General features: G+C 53.8%; 7 protein-coding genes across 7 annotated transcripts; 4 read left to right on the forward strand and 3 right to left on the reverse strand.

Annotated features, from left to right (window-relative positions):
- Positions 1 to 179: 179 nt before the first annotated feature.
- Positions 180 to 1,271, reverse strand: DACRYDRAFT_20037 (DUF858-domain-containing protein). The gene is made up of 4 exons (XM_040771770.1): positions 1,096 to 1,271; positions 460 to 1,046; positions 310 to 411; positions 180 to 258 (listed from the first exon to the last, which is right to left on the reverse strand). Exons 1-4 carry the CDS (start codon positions 1,204 to 1,206, stop codon positions 243 to 245), a joined length of 816 nt encoding a protein of 271 aa, XP_040632494.1. The 5' UTR covers positions 1,207 to 1,271; the 3' UTR covers positions 180 to 242.
- A 163-nt stretch (positions 1,272 to 1,434) lies between these two features.
- DACRYDRAFT_104087 (Swi3-domain-containing protein) lies at positions 1,435 to 2,694 on the forward strand (the record flags this gene model as incomplete). The annotated part of the gene is made up of 2 exons (XM_040767875.1): positions 1,435 to 1,818; positions 1,870 to 2,694. 2 exons carry the CDS (start codon positions 1,435 to 1,437, stop codon positions 2,692 to 2,694), a joined length of 1,209 nt encoding a protein of 402 aa, XP_040632495.1.
- A 396-nt stretch (positions 2,695 to 3,090) lies between these two features.
- Positions 3,091 to 3,646, reverse strand: DACRYDRAFT_104088 (uncharacterized protein; the record flags this gene model as incomplete). The annotated part of the gene is made up of 3 exons (XM_040767876.1): positions 3,091 to 3,155; positions 3,206 to 3,431; positions 3,479 to 3,646. 3 exons carry the CDS (start codon positions 3,644 to 3,646, stop codon positions 3,091 to 3,093), a joined length of 459 nt encoding a protein of 152 aa, XP_040632496.1.
- A 921-nt stretch (positions 3,647 to 4,567) lies between these two features.
- Positions 4,568 to 6,897, forward strand: DACRYDRAFT_113675 (L-methionine transporter; the record flags this gene model as incomplete). Its single annotated transcript, XM_040769677.1, has 13 exons — positions 4,568 to 4,833; positions 4,889 to 4,931; positions 4,981 to 5,076; positions 5,126 to 5,166; positions 5,219 to 5,333; positions 5,388 to 5,562; positions 5,612 to 5,623; positions 5,677 to 5,910; positions 5,961 to 6,341; positions 6,388 to 6,477; positions 6,530 to 6,593; positions 6,646 to 6,738; positions 6,788 to 6,897. The coding sequence occupies exons 1-13, from the start codon at positions 4,572 to 4,574 to the stop codon at positions 6,895 to 6,897; spliced, it is 1,716 nt and encodes a 571-aa protein (XP_040632497.1). The 5' UTR covers positions 4,568 to 4,571.
- A 412-nt stretch (positions 6,898 to 7,309) lies between these two features.
- DACRYDRAFT_104090 (uncharacterized protein) lies at positions 7,310 to 7,872 on the forward strand (the record flags this gene model as incomplete). Its single annotated transcript, XM_040767877.1, has 4 exons — positions 7,310 to 7,318; positions 7,373 to 7,396; positions 7,446 to 7,676; positions 7,846 to 7,872. 4 exons carry the CDS (start codon positions 7,310 to 7,312, stop codon positions 7,870 to 7,872), a joined length of 291 nt encoding a protein of 96 aa, XP_040632498.1.
- A 1,940-nt stretch (positions 7,873 to 9,812) lies between these two features.
- DACRYDRAFT_20041 (uncharacterized protein) lies at positions 9,813 to 13,898 on the forward strand. Its single transcript, XM_040771771.1, has 3 exons — positions 9,813 to 10,850; positions 10,907 to 12,149; positions 12,199 to 13,898. Exons 1-3 carry the CDS (start codon positions 9,981 to 9,983, stop codon positions 13,764 to 13,766), a joined length of 3,681 nt encoding a protein of 1,226 aa, XP_040632499.1. The 5' UTR covers positions 9,813 to 9,980; the 3' UTR covers positions 13,767 to 13,898.
- Positions 13,899 to 14,477: 579 nt separating this feature from the next.
- On the reverse strand, positions 14,478 to 14,660 carry DACRYDRAFT_45938 (uncharacterized protein; the record flags this gene model as incomplete). The annotated part of the gene is made up of 1 exon (XM_040774671.1): positions 14,478 to 14,660. One exon carries the CDS (start codon positions 14,658 to 14,660, stop codon positions 14,478 to 14,480), a length of 183 nt encoding a protein of 60 aa, XP_040632500.1.
- Positions 14,661 to 18,115: the final 3,455 nt, after the last annotated feature.

Raw genomic sequence — 18,115 nt, forward strand, 5'->3', positions numbered from 1 at the left:
GACTTGCTGTATTTGATGGCGCGAGACGACTACCGGATGGTGAATGCATGGCCCCTCGGCTATGAATCAAACGCGTGCTAGACGTGCTCTTGGCAGGTGTGTGCTTCTGCGCACGGGCCACAACTGCTGGCATCTTCGGTACAAAGATACATAGGTACAATCCAGCTTGAGGCATATGCTACATGCTTATTGATCGAAGTTTAACACATTGACTTTGCGTGCAGCAATAGGGGTCAGTGACCTCATTGTAAGACGTACCTAGAAAAATCATCGGGATAAACCACACGAAGCAACTTCTTAGTCACGCACATTCTAACATCATATAAGTCCGCTGCAAAACCTAGCTGTTCTTCATCCCTTATCAGCATCAATCCTGCGGACACGAAAGCTCTCATCCACGATGAACCCGACCTGGGACATAATCAGCAAGGATGCTGTGTGCCAGTAAGAAAAGTGCACCTGGTGACAGTAGAGTCCTGTGCATCATATACCTCTCTCGCACTTCCGTCCTCCTCGTTCGCACACACATTTTCTTTGATGAAAATGCATCCCATGGTTCTGAGGGATCGTTTGGCTTGCTGGAGGAACGTAACTAGGTCCTTCGTAGACAAGTGCCCGAGACACCACTGGCACCATATGGCATCGTAGCCAATTTGGTCTTCAGGTGGGTTCTTTCCGACTGAGGCGAGCACTCTTGCATCTCCGGAACTTGGGACCGAAAACAGTGTGGTGTCCTGCAGCGGAGCCTTGATGAAGCGCACGCCCTTCCGCTCCTCTTTGATGCCCTTCCAGCTCGAGCTTTCAGCGATTGCAGTGCGGAGAAACGACTCGACAGGTTCAACCATGTCGACATAGGTAAACATGTATAAGAGTACATTCGATGTCACTCGGCCGATTCCAGCGCCGACTTCGAGTGCTCGTGACTCTGGTGTGGGTAGAACCGGCGGAGGATTGAAGGGATGATGCGGAGTCGGAAAGGTGTGAAGTTCAGGGAATTCGGCGAACAAAAGCTGACGAGAAGATAATGCATCGACAAGCGGGAGTGACTGCCAAGTCGTTCAACGAGAGAGCTCATTTGTGTGCGCAGTAGCATACCGAGGCTGCTAGCCCTCCCAGAACTGTGTCGAGCGTAGGTGGGAGTGCTTCCCAGTACGCGATTCCGGCAGCCAAATCCGGCGTCTCCGATTTGGCAGACGTTGGAGGCATGGATGTCTGCTATATAATTCCTTCTGAAGTGCTTGTTCTGGCAAAAGAATACTGAGGGATAGAATGAGAGTAGCAGTAATTGTATTTTTGACCAAAGGCAAGAGGTGCCAGCGCGGCCGTGCGGGTCGGTGCGGCGAAATATCCCTACCCCCACTCTTAGTCACGGGTCGCATTTCAGAACGCGTCACGTCGCGCACTTCATTATCTTCACTGTCTCGACCGTACGCCATGGTCGATGTCGCTCCCCCACCGGTATCGCTCAGCCAAGATGCGCTAGATAGACTTTTCGCATCTTCCGATGACGAAGATGGTGGGCCGTCGATCCTGCCCGACATGGACAGAGCGCAAATCGCGCGGGACGCGCAACGCAAGGCCCGGCAGAGCTTGAACATGCCCGAACCTGCTCCTGCAGCTCCATCGACTGCAGCTCAGGGAACACCAGACGGACCAGCCGGTGCAAATGCAAAGCGGCGACGGGATGAAGAAGAGGACGAAGAACCTAAGCGGAGGGTAATCGCGAAGATTGACGCTGAGCGACTGCTGGGCGAGTACGGCTTCCCTGCACTAATACAACAAACAAAGAACTTCAAGCCGAAAGGGAAAGGACGTGAAGTGAGTGTATTTCTCCCCCAGAGTCTCCGTCTCATGTAATATCTCACATAGAAAGAAGATCTCGACCGCATCATGACCCTCTACCAACTCTGGGCGCACCGCATGTTCCCGAAGCGTCGCTTCATCGATACCGTCGAACGAGTTGAAAAAGTCTGCAGGGAGAGACGCATGCTTGTTGCGCTTTCAGTCTGGCGGGATGAGCTGAATCCGATCCCGAAGCAGAACAGGGATCCCATCAGCGAGGCGGACATGGTTCTCAGCGACAACGAGGGCGGTGACCAGATAAAAAGCAAGCCAGTTACTGCAGGCCAAACAAATGACGAATCCGATGAACGACATTCATTGTCGAACAGGAGGAATAACGACGATGACTCGGACGACGAGGAGATATGGGCTGAAATCCTCGATCGGATGAAGGCCAATAACGCTGCGAAATCTGCCGCGGCAGATGCTGCGAACGGCGCCACTCAGCCGTCCAATGAGCTAGAAAGACTGTTTGACAAAGACGAAAACGCTGTATTGGACGACATGTTACGAGAGGAGGAAACGCTCTCTGCTAAGAAAACGGAACCTATTAGAAGACAGACGGAGCAAGAAGAAGACGAGGACGCTCTCTGGGATGAGATGGTGAGAGAGCAAGAGCGTGAAGAATTGGCTACAGCGCAACCGACAACTGCCGCTGAAGCCGTCCATGTTGATGATGAGGAAGACATACTGGAACTGATGAGAGAGGCTGAGGACAGTGAAGCGAAAGATGTGGCAAGTGCTGCGGCTTTGCCATTGGGATCTGGTCCCACGCCTATCGATGTCGCTCTGACGGGTATTCCTCCTCCCGGGAATGCGGTTGAAGAAGATTGGGAAAGACTGTACGATTAAAGTGATACGCTGTATATTCGTCACGCATATTGCTTCCTCTTACATGTCATGACTGGGCTGCTCATTCCTCACTCAAGCACTGGAAAGTAATGGCATTTGGACCGCATACGGAGTAGTTACAATGGCAAAATTCATAGCGAAATCTAAAATCGCATGGAGGGTGGAACGAGGCGGTCAAAAGGAAGAAAAGAAGCGCGATGATCACCCAAATCAGACGTGGTGTCACCCAGACAGCCAAACCCGTGCCAAATCCAAATCGAAACTTGTCCCCTAGCCAGAGTACAGCGAACTCGACGAAGCAAGTTTCTGCAGGAGCCTCGGGGCAGAGGACAAGCCGAGATTGTGGGTCTCAAACATTGATTCGCTTCTGGGTTTGCGACGTCCCTACAAAGGAAATCAAGTGCGTTGCCCAGCAGCGACGACCGACCGGATCCAGTTGACCCAGTCAGCACCAATAACATCTGAGACACGGTGAGTGAAAACTCGTTGCCCCGGCACTGAGTCTACGTACTCATATAGTACTTCAACAGTTTACCCATGAAAGTATACAGCGCAGAATCACCGTATTCCTTGACGATTGCACCCATGTAGGCCTTGAAAACTTGTCCGTGAACCCGGACACTTTTTCTACCGCTGGGATTTGCGTCCACTGGTAGACGAATGGACGTCTCTTCCATCTCATACAGATCGAAGAATATTGCTAGTCGTTCATAAGAAGTGATTTTGTTGATCCAGTTCTGTGAATTATTAGGACTGCGCAAGGTATCTGAAGCCTGACACTTACCGTCAGCTGTGGGTGCTTCTCCACACCCGGAAATTGCAGCATCCATTGACGGATCGAGATGTCAAGGTATGCTTGAGCGGCCTGGGCCATTTCGCCGTTTCCTGGGTGACTATAAACGGCATCCTTGAGGTGAGGGCTGAGGCGAGGGAGTTGGGGTTGCTCATCCATTCCGGTAGCTTGAGATGCTTTCGTGGATTATGCTGTAAAATCTTCGCCAGTCAGAATCATAGCACCTTAGGCAGTGAAAGGTGTTCGCACCGAGATGAAGGATCCAATACAGTTGCCCGGACGTTTACACATCTCTTTCTGGCGCCTTTTATATACGATAGTAAAGAAATAGACCCGTAGGTAGGCCTGACTTCCTGAACCTCTGCATTAGCTACAGAAATCGCAAGGTATTCCCCATCGAAAGGTAGACCAGGTGTTGTGCAGGCGATGAGTCCACAGCTCTGCATGATTTTGCGCAAGAAGGGACGATGCACCACTTTCCCGACACATGGGAAGTCTCGCAAAGTCCACGACAGGAGACTTCATTGTATTTTCACAAAGCCGTTGGAAGTGTACAGCCCGCAGTCGTGAACGGAAAACCGGCCGACCAGCAAACGGGAACCCAACGAGGCTTTAGTACCATGGAATCCGGTACCTCACCGCCACGAAATGCTAAGAGGAGGAATGAGAAGAGATCGAAGGCAGCTCTATAAGTACCGTCAAGATATCGAGCCTCATATCATCTGAACAGCCTACAGATCGAATGCATCGGAGAGGAATCGTTGTGATGAAAGTAGGACATCGTTGGCGCGTGACAACAGATGGGTGGCCCAAAGCGTAAGACCCATTTCAGGCATATTATCCAGTTTACCGTTCACAGAGCGTGAAAGAAAGCAAATGTCATGCAATCCAACACGAATGTAGCCAGAACAAAGTTGATAGAATATTGGGAATCTAGGCAGTGGTCGTCCGAGTAATCAAGTGCTTTGATCAATAAGGGCATTGCTTCCATCACAAGTTCAAACAAGGTTGATCCCTTGGGCGCTTGACCCGTGAATGGTAACCGTAGTCCTTCTGCTCTCCACCTTACCCCGGCGTCCAGTACATGTCATACCAACCGCTGCCTTCACCGGCACACGGCGATCACGAATCTACGTTTGCGTCACCGCGTTCCTCTACAGAGTCTCTTCGCGCCTTAGAATATTCTGATGGCCTGCAAGCAATACGTCCTGGACGGAGTCGGGGATACTCAATATCCTCTGTTGCGACATTCGATTTCCAGAACAATCTTTTACCCTTGAGCTTGACGACTGAGCTTGATGATGAAAAAGAAGTGGTGGGAGAACGTACCATAGGGTTGTTCCATGGTATGCATCAGCGCAAAGTAGAGAACCCGGTTGATCTCACTGAACGCGCTGATAGCGATTGCACTTGTTGTCAGCTTGCAAATTGGGTCAGGTATCTTGTACGTAATCGACGATATTCGAGAACATTTTTGCTGACCTTGTGTCCAGTTCGTCTCCCGGTGTGGTTTTCGCGAATGTCGGCTCGGTGGGGGCAAGCATGATTGTGTGGTTGCTCAGCGGGATATTGGCATGGACAGGAGCCAGGCACGCAAACAGTTGTTATCTCCTGTGATATCATGCTGAGCCATCACAGCTCATTTGCAGAGCTTGGTGCCATGATTCCGCTTAATGGAGGTGCGCATTTATGCTGTCCTGCACCCGCAGACGCGCTAATCCGAGATCACAGGCGCCCAGGCCTACCTTGCGTATGCCTACAATCCCGTCGTGTCATTCATGTTCTCTTGGACTGCGATAGCTGTGCTGAAGCCCGGTGGGAATGCTATCATAGCATTGATATTTGGGTAGGGGTGGGTCTGTGGCATCAGGAGCATATGCCTGACGAACGTTTGCTGCAGAGAATACATGAACAGGCTGTTCTATGGACAAACGCGCCCCGACAGCCCTCCTGATGCCATTCCAATTTGGGCCACAAAACTTACGGCAACCGTGGCGGTGGCTCTGGTTTCGCTTGTCTGTCTCATCAATCCCAAGTCGGGAACTGGCGCTGCTCTGGGATTTACGTTGATGAAGGTGTGTTCCTAATGCCGGATGTGTGACATCAGTTCATATTGTTGTGCAGATCCTAGCACTTGTGAGATGACTCATGCATTGTCAACCTTGTCATCATCTGACAAGGAACCGCAGTTTGCAATCTCGATCATGGGAATTGTACAGCTTGCTCGCGGGAAAGCGTCTCCCTCTCTCCTGACAGACATTTTCGAAGGCACGTCTCCAAATCCATCTTCATGGGCGATTGCGGCCTATTCAGGACTTTGGGCATTCGACGGCTGGGATCAAACGAATTATGTCGCGGGAGAGATGAAGCATGCCGAGCGGAATTTGCCGCGGGCAATCCACATCAGCATGTTCACGGTCATTGTAAGCATACACGGTCATTTCCATAGGATACCTTCTGATTTCTCTGGTAGATCCTTTTCCTGTGGGCAAACGTCAGCTACTTCATCGTGCTCGATAAGGTGACCGTGGGCCGGACCAACACCATCGCTCTGGACTTCGGGAGTGTGCTATTTGGCAGAGTCGGTGGCATTGTATTCTCCATCATGGTTGCGCTTTCCTGTTTTGGCGCACTGAATGGGTCGTTTTTTACTTCTGCTCGACTTATCTATGTGGCCGGGAAAGAAGGTCACTTGCCATCACTCTTTGGGAAATTGCATCGCACCAGAAAGACGCCCGTGAACGCTATGATTCTGCAGGCAATTCTTACCTGTGGCTTCATCTTGGTTGGGGGCGGATTCCGCAGCTTGATCAACTTCTACAGTGTTGCTGGGTGGAGCTTCTACGGTCTGACCGTAAGCATTTATGCGGAATGATCATAAACTGGCTAATGGCTCTCAGGTCATGGGGCTGATTGTTCTGCGGGTGAAAGAGCCACATCTAGAGCGACCGTACAAAACTTGGATAATAACGCCATTGACATTTTGTGCTGTGCGCATTCTGCCATATCTTTCAAATGTAGATGTTTCTCACTGATCGTTAGGTGGCACTGTTTCTTCTATCTATGCCCGTTATCGCCGCGCCTTTAGAAGCTCTGGCGGCGGTCGGTCAGTCTTCCATAACTGGGATCGTTTTTTGTCTTCAGCTAACCCCACATAGGTTTTATCCTTTTGGGCCTACCGGTATATTTCATCACCCAGCGGCCAAACGAGCGCATTCAAGAAGCTTCTTCAGTCTTGTCAAGAATGAAAAGTGAGCCCTTTTGCGAGTTTGATAGCAGGTGCTCATTCAATGATGGTAGATATGGTTGCATCCTGTTTATCTTGTTTCTCGCGTGGCCAGAGCAAAGAGCGGGTTCGAACAGCGACGAACACAACCGAGGAGCGAGTGGAGATGATTGAGCGCCGATAAGATCCGATCGATGGGATCACTGATGATCGCCTACTACCTACATTATTAGTAGCGCAGTTAGTACTTGTAGCAATACCTTGAGCAAGATGATACCCCATCTCGCTAACGCGCGGACAATTGACACGATTTTCACTCAGTTGGGAAGGGGTAAACCCCGCAAGGCAACAGTCGAAGCAGCGCCTTTGTTTGATGACTAAGCGATGGCGCGAGCGACGCGCGTTGTTGGCCAGCAATCCTCTTATTCAGCCGACTCGCCGACCGACCTCATAAAGAGGGGCGCACAGGATCGACTTGGACGGTCCTTACAACACCCCAGTAATATCTTGACCGCCCCCGTATGTCTGCCTGAGCTGAATGCGTGAGGAGATACTGACGGGAGCTTGCAGTCTGTACCGTCAACTGAATAACCGCAATGTCTGACGTGCGTATGGCTCTCCTCACCTGCAAGCACACCTCGTCTCATCCTCATGCGTAGCATACCTACCAGTTCAACGTCAAGGTACGTCGAGTGCAGTGTGCAAAGTTGAGAAAGAGTTGACAAGAGACAGATGCACTGCAGCGGGTGCTCTGGTGCCGTCCAGCGCGCCTTGGGCAAGGCGGATGGTGCGTGTCCTCCCCATTTCCGCGGACACTATCTGATTCTTTCTCCGTGCTTTTGCGGGATGCGGATGACAGGTATTTCTTCCTACGAAGTTAGTCTCGAGAAGCAGGAAGTGACGGTCAACACCGCGAGGAGCTATGAGGATGTGCTCCAAGTCATCTCGAAGACTGGCAAGGAGGTGCGTCAACCCGATTCCACCCATTCTTCCGTCCATCCATTCCACCATTTTGACTCGTCCTTTCCGCCGTGGCTCCGACACATGTTCTACTGTTGGGCATGCTTCTTTTTTCCCCCTTCATGCTTCTTTGCGGATCGGAATCGGAGACTGATATCGGGTTTGCGGATAGGTGCTCAGCGGGACGACCATTGCCTGAGCAGCGGGCGAACGACCGCGTGGAAACACGGGTGACCTGATTTGTGTTTCCCCGCAAGGTTCTTTATGCCGGCACAAGTCGAGTTCCGCATCCCTTGTTGTAATGGTGGAGAAGTGTAAGAATTGGAATGAAATTGCGTTTGTGTTCTATCGACTCTATCGACCGGACATCGTCATTGCACGCCGATTACGTGGCATATCACATATATCTCCTTTGCACGGTTCTGCCGCTTCATATTTCCAACATCGAGGGCTGTTCGGTTTACTCGCGCGAAGCCATTCGGAACGACTCGACATCACCACCGCAACCACCACCATGAATCAATGTAAGAGTCCACACGTCGCCGATTCCCCTAACAAAGTGAATGCGATTTTCACGGAGACTGTACAGGAATAGCGGGTGCGACCACAAATAACTCATATGTCCTTGACAGATGTTCCAAATGAAAGTTGCCCAAGTTATCTCGCCGCACGATCGACTGGCATGGAATGATTTCTGCAGCCAATGTCCGAGCACATTCCGCGCTGAGCCGCCCCATGGACGTCAAGAGAGGCCAAGCAGACGATCGAGCGCACACCTGCCCCGGCGCTGAGCATCAACCTGAAGACATCCCTGTGTGCACTAGTGCGAAGGCGGTGAGCACATCCGGGAGCTCGGACGAGCTGAGGTAGCGGTGCACGTCTGTCCTGCAGAGGACGTCCGTGATAAGTTTAGAGTTGTAAGCTGTGCAACAAGTGAGGTCACAACCCCGCAATGACCCTAATTCCATCTGATCTGTCCCCTGCAACTGGTCTGCTGAGGCTTCCAATCTGGCATCAATCGGCTCCCTCTCTCTTGCTTCTCTTTTATTTCTCGTTTTGGCCAGCTCGTCATCCACGATGCCGGATGCCGATACATCCTGCTTCTTGCAAGAGCAAAGAAGTGGCCGAACATCAACGAGCATCCGAGGAGGATTGGAGATAATGAAACGCTGTTAAGATTTTATTTGCGGATCGGAAATACAAGCTTCTCTTTCACTATATATGTTAGCTCGGAGAAGCAGGAAGGACTATGCCGAGGTCTAGCAAAGGTGCGACCCGGTTCCATCCATTGCCATCATTGTTCTTTCCGATATCTTCTTTCCGAGGCTCCCGCACGTGTGCTGCTGTTGGATAATTTCCTTCTTCATTTTCGATTTTTTCTTGTTTCGTGCTTCGTTGCGGATCGGCAGTCGAACCGGGTTTGCGGTCGTCTCAGAAGCCTGGGAATGAGCGTGCTCACAGTCGCCGTTGATCTGGTCCGGTTGTCAATCGTGCTGGCACAAGCTGAGTTCCAACCCCTTGTTACAATGGTGAGGTGTAAGAAGTGTTGGATCGTGCCTTTGTGTTCTATGGACTGAATCGACCCCTGGCTCACATGCCGGCACATTCAACGGCGCGGACCGATCATGCGGCGAGTACAGGAACCCACACATATCTTATCCGCATGGTTCCTGCTACTTCACATTTTGTAACATCAACGGGTGGTTCGACTTTCTGCTTCCTGGACTGCTTGTTGTAAAGGGTTTGTTCGCTTTCGCCGCGGTTATTACGGGAAAACATTCTCGGTACATATCGGCACCAGGTGCCGGACCAGGGGGTAGGCTGCCGGCATGCGGCCGAACTAAGAATAGGGGAGTAGAAAATACACCAACATGCCAGCGCACACAAGAACCAAGAAAGATGTGCAAAATGCAAGATATGTTGGAATCTGCCGCGCCGATGGCTGTAAATAACTGCGATGCTGATGGAGAAACAGAGCACAGGGATAAGGGATATTTAGTGGAATAGACTATTAAGTCGGCTGTGCTCATTATGAGGTCACGACCCCATTTGAGTCTACGCGACTGCCCAAGGTGAACAACTGACCCTATTCCGCCTGGTCCGCTCTCAGTGCCCCCCGCTGCTGCCGGTGCTTGGCCACGGCTTGGCTGCAGACGACGACCATCTCCTCCTCCTTTATCTTCGATTTCGCTATAACAACCCCCAGCAACTGGTCTGGGCGAGGGCTTTGGATCTGACACCAATTGATATTCCCTCTCTTGCTTCTCTTTCACATCTCTTTCTCTCGAGGGCATCTGGTCGTCCACCATGGCAGTCACGCCATCGAGCGTAGCAGCCATCGTCTCCACCTACGTACCCCCATTCTTAGGAGTACCCACCGGTACCACAGCAGCCTCAGCGCCTACCGCCTCACCGACAGGCACAGACCCCACCATACCCCCGATAACAGATGGCAAGGCATGGATCACCGCCTACCTGCTCATGCACAGGCTGTCGGCAGCCTCCTTTCGGTATGCCTACCTCATGTGGATCGTCATCCTCTTCTTTGGTCTCCTCTTCGCTCTCCTCCACTGGACAGGCTTCCGCGGTGGATTCATAGGCGCATCATTCGACAAGTGGGCATATAGGCGCAGAACATGGAGGAAGAAGCATGCTCTCAAAGCCGCCCCGCATCGGCAGCCAACAGCCCTTCCGTCCAATGCCCAGCTTCTCTCTCTTCTTATCCTCCTTGTTGGCCCTATCCTTCTCTCCTTCATCGGCCCGGACTATATCAGGCCTGACATACCCCTCTGGGACCTCACCAACACGCTCTCTATCGCCCGGCGCGACACGAGTTCCACGGCCGTTATGACTCCACCACAGATTACGATCGACAAGACATGGTGGACGTCGAGCAACCGGATGGGACTGATCGCATTTGCGCTCTTCCCGCTCTCAGTTCTTCTGGCACTCAAAGCCCCGCCTTTTGCTCTTTTCGCCCTCCCCGTCCTCACCTCGCTCCACTTCGACAAGCTGACCCGACTCCACAAGTGGTGCGGTCGCATCGTATACCTTCTCACAGTCGGGCATGTCGCCACCTGGGCCGTGCAGCTGGCGAAGGACAGACAGACAGGCGTTAGCGACAGGCCCGCAATTAGCTTCGTTCTGTTGTATGAAGATTTTCTCTTCGCCGTCACTGTGGGTTCCAGTCTATTCACTCTCCCGCGCATACACTTACTCATACATCGTTCCAGGCATTCATATGTTTCACACTCCTTATCATTTTCTCTATCGGCCCTATCCGAGACCGCTACTACGAGACGTTCCGGTACCTGCATATACTTCTCGTCCCCGCGACCCTCGTCTTCTCCGCCCTGCATTTCCCCCCCCTCGGCGCATGGTGTTACGTTGCCTTAGGCCTGTGGGTCGCTGAGCGGATATACAGGTACTGCAGGCAGTTCTGGGTCAATGGCGCATTTGGGACGAAAAAGGTTAATGGACCGCTCGCCAATGAACGGTCACTCCCTCCCACTCCCTATGCCCCAGGGAAGGAATGGCAGGCGAGTACAAAACCGAACATCACTGTCCGGTTCTCCCAGTTCACCCACAACGAAAAGCCACTCCCCCTCCCTACCCCCACCGAGGAGCCACCTCACTCCTACCCGCCTATTAAGATTCGCCGCAAGTCGGTGGACGACTCCTTCACCGAGTTCATCTCCGAGTACTACCAGTACGACGGTTCCTCTACGGATGTCACCAAACCATCATCTATTATCGCAGACCGCCAGTACTCGATAGACCACTCACCAGCCAGCTCTCTAGACCTCATAGCCACTCCCCACCCCGGTGTCGGGGGAGTCCCCCCCGAGTACAGCAACACGTACAGCAAGGAGTTGCCCACACGTGAGAGACCTATTTCTCCAACAGGTGGGTATGTTCCCACCCCCCCAGGATTCGCCCACGCTATCGCTCTGCCCGGTCGTACCGTCCTCCTCACCCTGCAGACCAGCCGGCCTCTCACCTGGGCTCCTGGGCAACACGTCCTCCTCCGTGTGCCTGCACTATCAAAGCTCACCATGCACCCGTTCACGATCGCCTCCTGCTGCGACAAAGAGGAGCGGAGCGAGCTTGTGCTCCTCATTCGCGCTAAAAAGGGGTTCACCCTTCAGCTATGGAGACACATCTACCAGCGTAGTGGGCCGAGCCGAACAGTTGCAGAGACGCTCTTCACGCCCAGTGGCCGGCCCAAGAGAGGCATTCTCATGCACGCCACTGTTGACGGGCCATATGGCTCTGCGGAACGGGCACGCTGGGGTGATGCCTCTACCGTCGTCATTATTGTAGGTGGATCCGGTGTGTCGTTCGGGACGGCCATCCTAGAGTATCTGTGTCTTTGTCTCAAGGGGAAGGACGGGAAGACTCTAGGTGGGAGGACGACCAAGGGTGGGAAGCTCAAAACAGACCGGATACGATTCGTATGGACTGTTAGGGAGTACTGTATATCCCAGCTCCACTCTACATCTACTCGGTGCTGACATGGTTGCAGCCCACCTTCAATGGTCTGCGTCTATCATTCGTCGTTGTCTGGATATGATGCCCCGGCATCTCCTGCAAATCGACATCTTCGTCACTAACGGGATGAAGTACCCGATTTCACAGGTCTCCTCCGACGCGCGCTCGATGGCTTACCAGTCTCAGGTCTTCGAGGATGACGCTACCCTCGCCCCTCCCGTCGCGCAATTTGCTAGGACAGGTCGCCCCCGAACAATGTCCAATGCGTCCAACGGGAGTGCAGACTCGGGTGTAAGCGACAACGAGGTCACTGACTTGAACTACGCGTCGGACGAAGGTGGGCGACTGCCCCGAAAGCTGGTCGCTGTTAACCCGGACGAGGAAGAAGAGCCGCATATCCTCGACATGACCAACTTCGATGATGAGGACGACACGCGCATGCCTGGTGAGGACTTGCTCTCCCAGAAGGTGCGCAAGGAAGGCAAGGTCCGTCGTGCGATCTCGAGGCGCTTCACGGGTTCTACTATTGCGAGAGACCTGCGACACATACCGCGCGACTCGGAGCCTAGCATGCTCCCGTATGCTAACAGCCCGACAGCATCGACGATGAAAGGAGCTCCTGGTAGCATGTATTCAGTGCCAGCCGGACTCCCACATGCCAACAGCCCTACGACCCCAACGATGAGAGGGGCACATGGTAGCATGTACTCGGTGCCGGCCGTACCCTCGCATGCGAGCAGCCCGACAACGCCGACAGTGAAGGGCGCACCTGGTAGCGTGCGCATAGGGTCCGTCGCACCACCCATCAGTTGCCGATCCTCGGCAGAACAACCAGCCAGTCCTAGTTCGTTCTATCCCCCTGGACACCCAGGACGTCGCTCTGATGTCACAGCCCCACCATACGACGATACAACTCCCCGTCAAACTGTCTTTTCTTCTGCCGACATGTATGTGGAGAGTGTCGATCCGCTGTCCTTTGCTCCGCCACCTCCGTTTCGCCCGCCTCGCGCTCAGAGGACAGCTCTTAACACCAGTGTGGACCAGAGGCCGCGTCCTCCCCATCTCGCTGGGCTGATGGCTCCAGAAGGGTATCAATACGACTCTCCGATAACGCCTTCGCCGGCTAATCCACATCAATATAATGCTGCTCATGAGCAACCTCCAACACACAAGAAGCGCGAATCGAAGAGCTCCGTATATACCACGGGCAGCCAAGCTTCCTCCCTCTACAGCCAGGACCCAGCATATGATACCCGATCAATTGGAGGAGCAGAGAGCGTGCGATCGCTGGTTGATCGCAATAGTCAGCTTGTGGTTCCTAAGCACCAAAGGACAGCGTCGAAGATTGACATGGATGACTGGGAATTGGACGATTTGAACGTCGTATCTGAGATGGCCCGGCCAGGACGACCGAAACTGGACAGGATCCTCGCTGACGAGGTCGAACGTGCAAATGGGGAGCTGACGGTCGCTTGCTGTGGTCCGGCCACGCTCAACGCCATGGTCCGCAAGGTGGTTGCCGCTCAGATCAACCCCAGTCGCCTGATGAGGGGTGACAAGCGTGGGCGGATCACACTTGTTACTGAGGACTTTGAGTGGTGAAATTTGCCTTTGTCTGAAATATATTGGAACTGTATCCCTCGAAGTTAATTATGCATGATTGTCGCTCATTGTAATACTTGGACACTTAGTGACCTGCGGACACTTGATCCACACACGTATAATGAATGCAATACACTCTCCTGACACCCCGACCTGAGAATGAAAACACATGGTGTGCATCGACTAAATATCAAGTGCATTGTGATGTTGCATTGGCATTTGTAGAGTACGGAAAGAAGTACAGTAGGAATAGATCATGAATACTCGTAAAGTGTGCCGGATAATCAAACACCGAAGAAACAACAAGAACAAACAGGTAATGCGAAGGACGAAAATGCCGCGACTGTTCCGTGCTCCCCACGAGCGGATGGAGCAGCCGCGGGGGCATTAGACGAGAAGGTAACGCGCAGACTTATAAAGGCAGTAAGAGTAGAGGTGGTAGGCGGAATCATTGTAAAGGTATGAAGTAGTTTAGAAGAACGGGTTGGGTAGGTTGATGGGCTAGTGTAAACAACGAAACCGGGGAACGGGTGTGCTTGAACCTGCTTGTTTGTTCCACGGACCTATGATCGGTTGTTTATGCCTCCGATGCAGATGTTCCGCTGCTGATGCCGCGAAAGTGCGTCGCCACGGGAGAAGCCTTGACCACTACGGAACAATAAATTAGACTTTCTGAGACACACGTGGGAAACAGGGAAACGAGAAATAAACTTACCATTCGCATACAAAAGGTTTCTGGCGTGTATGTCGACTCCGAACATGCCGCCCGAGGTCATGATTCCGCACAAACTTCATTTTGCAGCCAGGCCAGGTGCAAGCAAATGGACGGATGTCCAGGTGCATCTGAACATGCGAGAGAATTGCGCTTTTCCTTGGGAACGTCTTGCCGCACATGAGACATTTGAACCGTCTCTGACCTGCGGCACTTGCTCCACCGAGTTCAGTGTACTTGTCACTCAGGTCGATATTGAGTAACGCTTGCTGGGCCTCGAGCTCCGCATCCGCCTCATCATAGGCGTCTTCGCCCTGCTCGCTCGACCCGTCGTCATCAGACATATCTACGTCGTCGTCCTCACTAGGTGTCTGGGAATAGCTGACAGCCGGATTACGAGGGCGGAGGGAATGGGGAAGAGGTGGGACAGGGGGCAAGTCACCACCTTTGACGTCGCCCTCCAGACCGCCAGTCTTGGAGAACTTGCGGCTTCGCACTTTCCTGAGTCCACGAGTGGAGACCTTCCTATCACCACCTCCCAGGCTGACCGCACTACTGGGCCTGCGCAACTTCCTCTTCCCAGGAGAAGGCGGTATCGGCATTCCCTGTGGCATGGGCGGTGGGTAGTTTGGTGCATCCCCAGGCAGACTAATTCCAAACGCGTTGTTCTGATAGAAGCTTGCATCCTGTGACGATAGGAAATGATCTAGACCTGCCTGCAGCTGATTGAACGTGGGGTCGTTCGATCCTGCGTCGCCCATGCCTACGGTCCAGTGTGGGTCGACAAACTGCGCAAGGGCTTGGCCAAACTGGCCGGCGGTTGGCGGCGGAGACGGGTACATCAACGCTAGGTAGTCAACCTCGCTCTCGTTTACCGGAATCGTTTGCTGTGCATACGGCGAATCGGAGCCGAAACTGGCTGGACTGTGACGACCGCTAGCGGAGGTTGGAAAGGCGATACCGCCTGAAGGGTCAAGTGGCGGAGGTTGAGAGGGGAAGATGTTGAGCTGCTGAACCGGGCCAGAGGGAGGAGCCGAGTCTGGGTCATCGAATTGGGCAAGGCTGAATGCGTGAGGGTTTGGATGATGTGTATGTACGGGGGAGTGAGACATATGCGCCGCAGCAAGCGCTGAGGAAAGCTCTTGGTTCACATCCGACGCTGGGTGAGAGGGAGGAACGGTGATAGGTGGAGCGGTGACTAGAGGCGAGGAACCTGGATAGCCCGTGAAGATCTGACCGAGCTGGGCAGATGCAGGTGTGATGGGAGGGGAGGTGGTGAACGCGCTGTCAGCTGGCGAAGGGAGGGAAGACGAGGAAGAGTAGTACTTCAGCGATGAACTGGACTCGTTCGGATGATGTTGAGGCACGTGTTGCATATGCCCTGGATGAACAGGATGCTGCTGAGGCGGTGGGGGACCAGCGGCATACCGTAGGTTACGGAAGGTGTCGTACTTGCCCGCACGACAGAGATCGAGCGGCGGTGGGACGCGCTTTTCCTTTCCGAGGGGCGAGCCAGAGCCTTCACGAGAGACCGAGTTGACGGCAGCAAGGATCGAGACCGGTACCGTAAGTCCGAGCTGGGAGTAGTCAGCCATCAGTTCTGGATCGACAGCTCCACGGTAGGCAGCCATCTGTTTGTGCGGGGATCCATCTGCGTTCACCACGACGTTTGGTATTGCTGGGTAATGTACCATTTGCTCATTCTGTTGCTGTTGTGACATGCCGTTGACCATGGGACCCTTTTCGTGACCGTTCGTCCTCGTGGGCGGGAACTGATTTAGCAGGTTGCCAGCCTGGCGGGAGAGTTCCATTAAGTTTGCCCGGAGAGTGTCGTCCCTCGGGAGGCCCTGCGCGGGCATAGCACTCGCAGTGACGGTTGTGATCCCGAAAGCTGGTGGGGAGGGACGGAGGGCAGCGGCGGTAGACGGCGTGACGGAACGGATACGCTGCACCGCTGCAGGCGTGGAAGAGCGGCTGCTGTGAGCAATAGTGCCGGGTCCGGTGGGAGGAGGGGGGAAAGGTTGGGTTTGAGTTTGGGTCTGCATGCTCGGAACCGGGGAGCAGGGTGGATATAGGGGTTTCGTGCAGGCGGGGCGGGGAGGGGGGAGAAGATGGGGGCGTCCCGGAGCCGAGGATTAAGTTGGGTAACGGGAGAAGAAAGGGAGACCCGGATGGATTTAGGGAACAAAAGGGATATGACGAGACTGGCGGTGGTATGAGGGCCAACCAGAGAACGAGGTCTGCACCAGGAGCTTGGGGGAGGCGCTGTCAGGTCCTTGGAACGTGCTCTAGACACTCGGTCTTCTTGCCTGAGCTGGCGAGGGATGGAAGGGAAGAAACGGAGATACGGTGCAGCAGAGACCAATTAGGACCAGCGGAAGGAGCACCTTTCGAGGATGAGGCCCTGTAAAGGCGACTGATGGACTGATACGACGGTGAGACCTGCGATGTATGCGGGGATGAATGAGCAGGCTGACCCCGGGGAAGGGGATTGTTTGATCCGATGGTGCAGGGGCACCAATCAACGCGGCTTCTGTGTTGGATTTGTTAGCGTCAGTTGGAGTGAACACCTAACCTGGAAAGAAAAAGGGGGTCCGAGACCATACGCACCAAGATAGAAGGAAACGAGACCAGAGGCACCGGACCCACACCGCTTGCTATTAAAGACTCGTCGCAGCCAGCTGTCGCCGATGGGCAGAATTCAATGATGCTATCGTCTTTGCTGGGTGTATGCGCGTGAATCGATATTCTCAGCCTTGGGATAGCTGGAACGCGTTCGATTGGTTTACTTGGCGCTGTCTTGTATTGGTCCAGCGGGGCCCAGTCCGTGGATGTCTGAAGAGGCTCCGGGGTCGTCGCACGCAGCAGCAGGCTCGATTGAATAAGGGAGGTGGGAAAGACACCGGACAGCACCAAGCGGGGTATTGGATAGTGAATGAGGGTAAGCGGGGGATGGAGAGGGAGGCTGGCCAGATGGCTAGCAAGGGTAGCGAGGCTTGAGACAGCGGTGCGAGTGAGTCAAGAACCCTCGCCTCGCGCTCCTTCTCTTGCTCGATTTTGACGATGCGCTCGTTCCCAAACGCGTCGCGTGTGGTGGTAGAAGAGAAAGGAGGAGATAACAAGTACAGGATGTCTGCGTAAAGTAGGGTTGTTGATCGTGCACCAGGTAGATGTTGGACGATCGCCACAAAGGGTAGCTGGCGTCCGAGGTTCCCCGGTAGACCACACAAGAGAGGGGTACTAGCTCGAGCAGGAGGAAATGCGATCCGTAGTATGGATGGTTGCCAGAGAGAGGGTCGGGACTGATGAGGACACTATGGATGACCGGCGCGTCGGGCGGGGCACCTCTGTTGACGGAGATGACCTCGCTCGACTCCGATGGGCCCTGAACGCGCGCTGCGTGGGATGAGTATGCGCTCCCTTGCACTCACGTCCCCGCTGTCCGAGTAAGGGCACTGATTAGAACACCGGATGGACGCGCCGAGAGGGTGGATAGTGACCGGACACGGTTTGCTGGATGGGTTTGAGGGTGTTGGAGGAGGAGAGGGAGGGGGATGAGGAGGATGAGCTAGCGCGTCCCTCTGTTGTCCCCCTCACCCTGTCCCTCGAGCGCGTCGCCCCAAGTGCCGAGGCCGAT

Source organism: Dacryopinax primogenitus, assembly GCF_000292625.1.
Source record: "Dacryopinax primogenitus strain DJM-731 SS1 chromosome Unknown DACRYscaffold_2, whole genome shotgun sequence".
In the NCBI taxonomy this organism is placed as follows: Eukaryota; Fungi; Basidiomycota; class Dacrymycetes; order Dacrymycetales; family Dacrymycetaceae; genus Dacryopinax; species Dacryopinax primogenitus.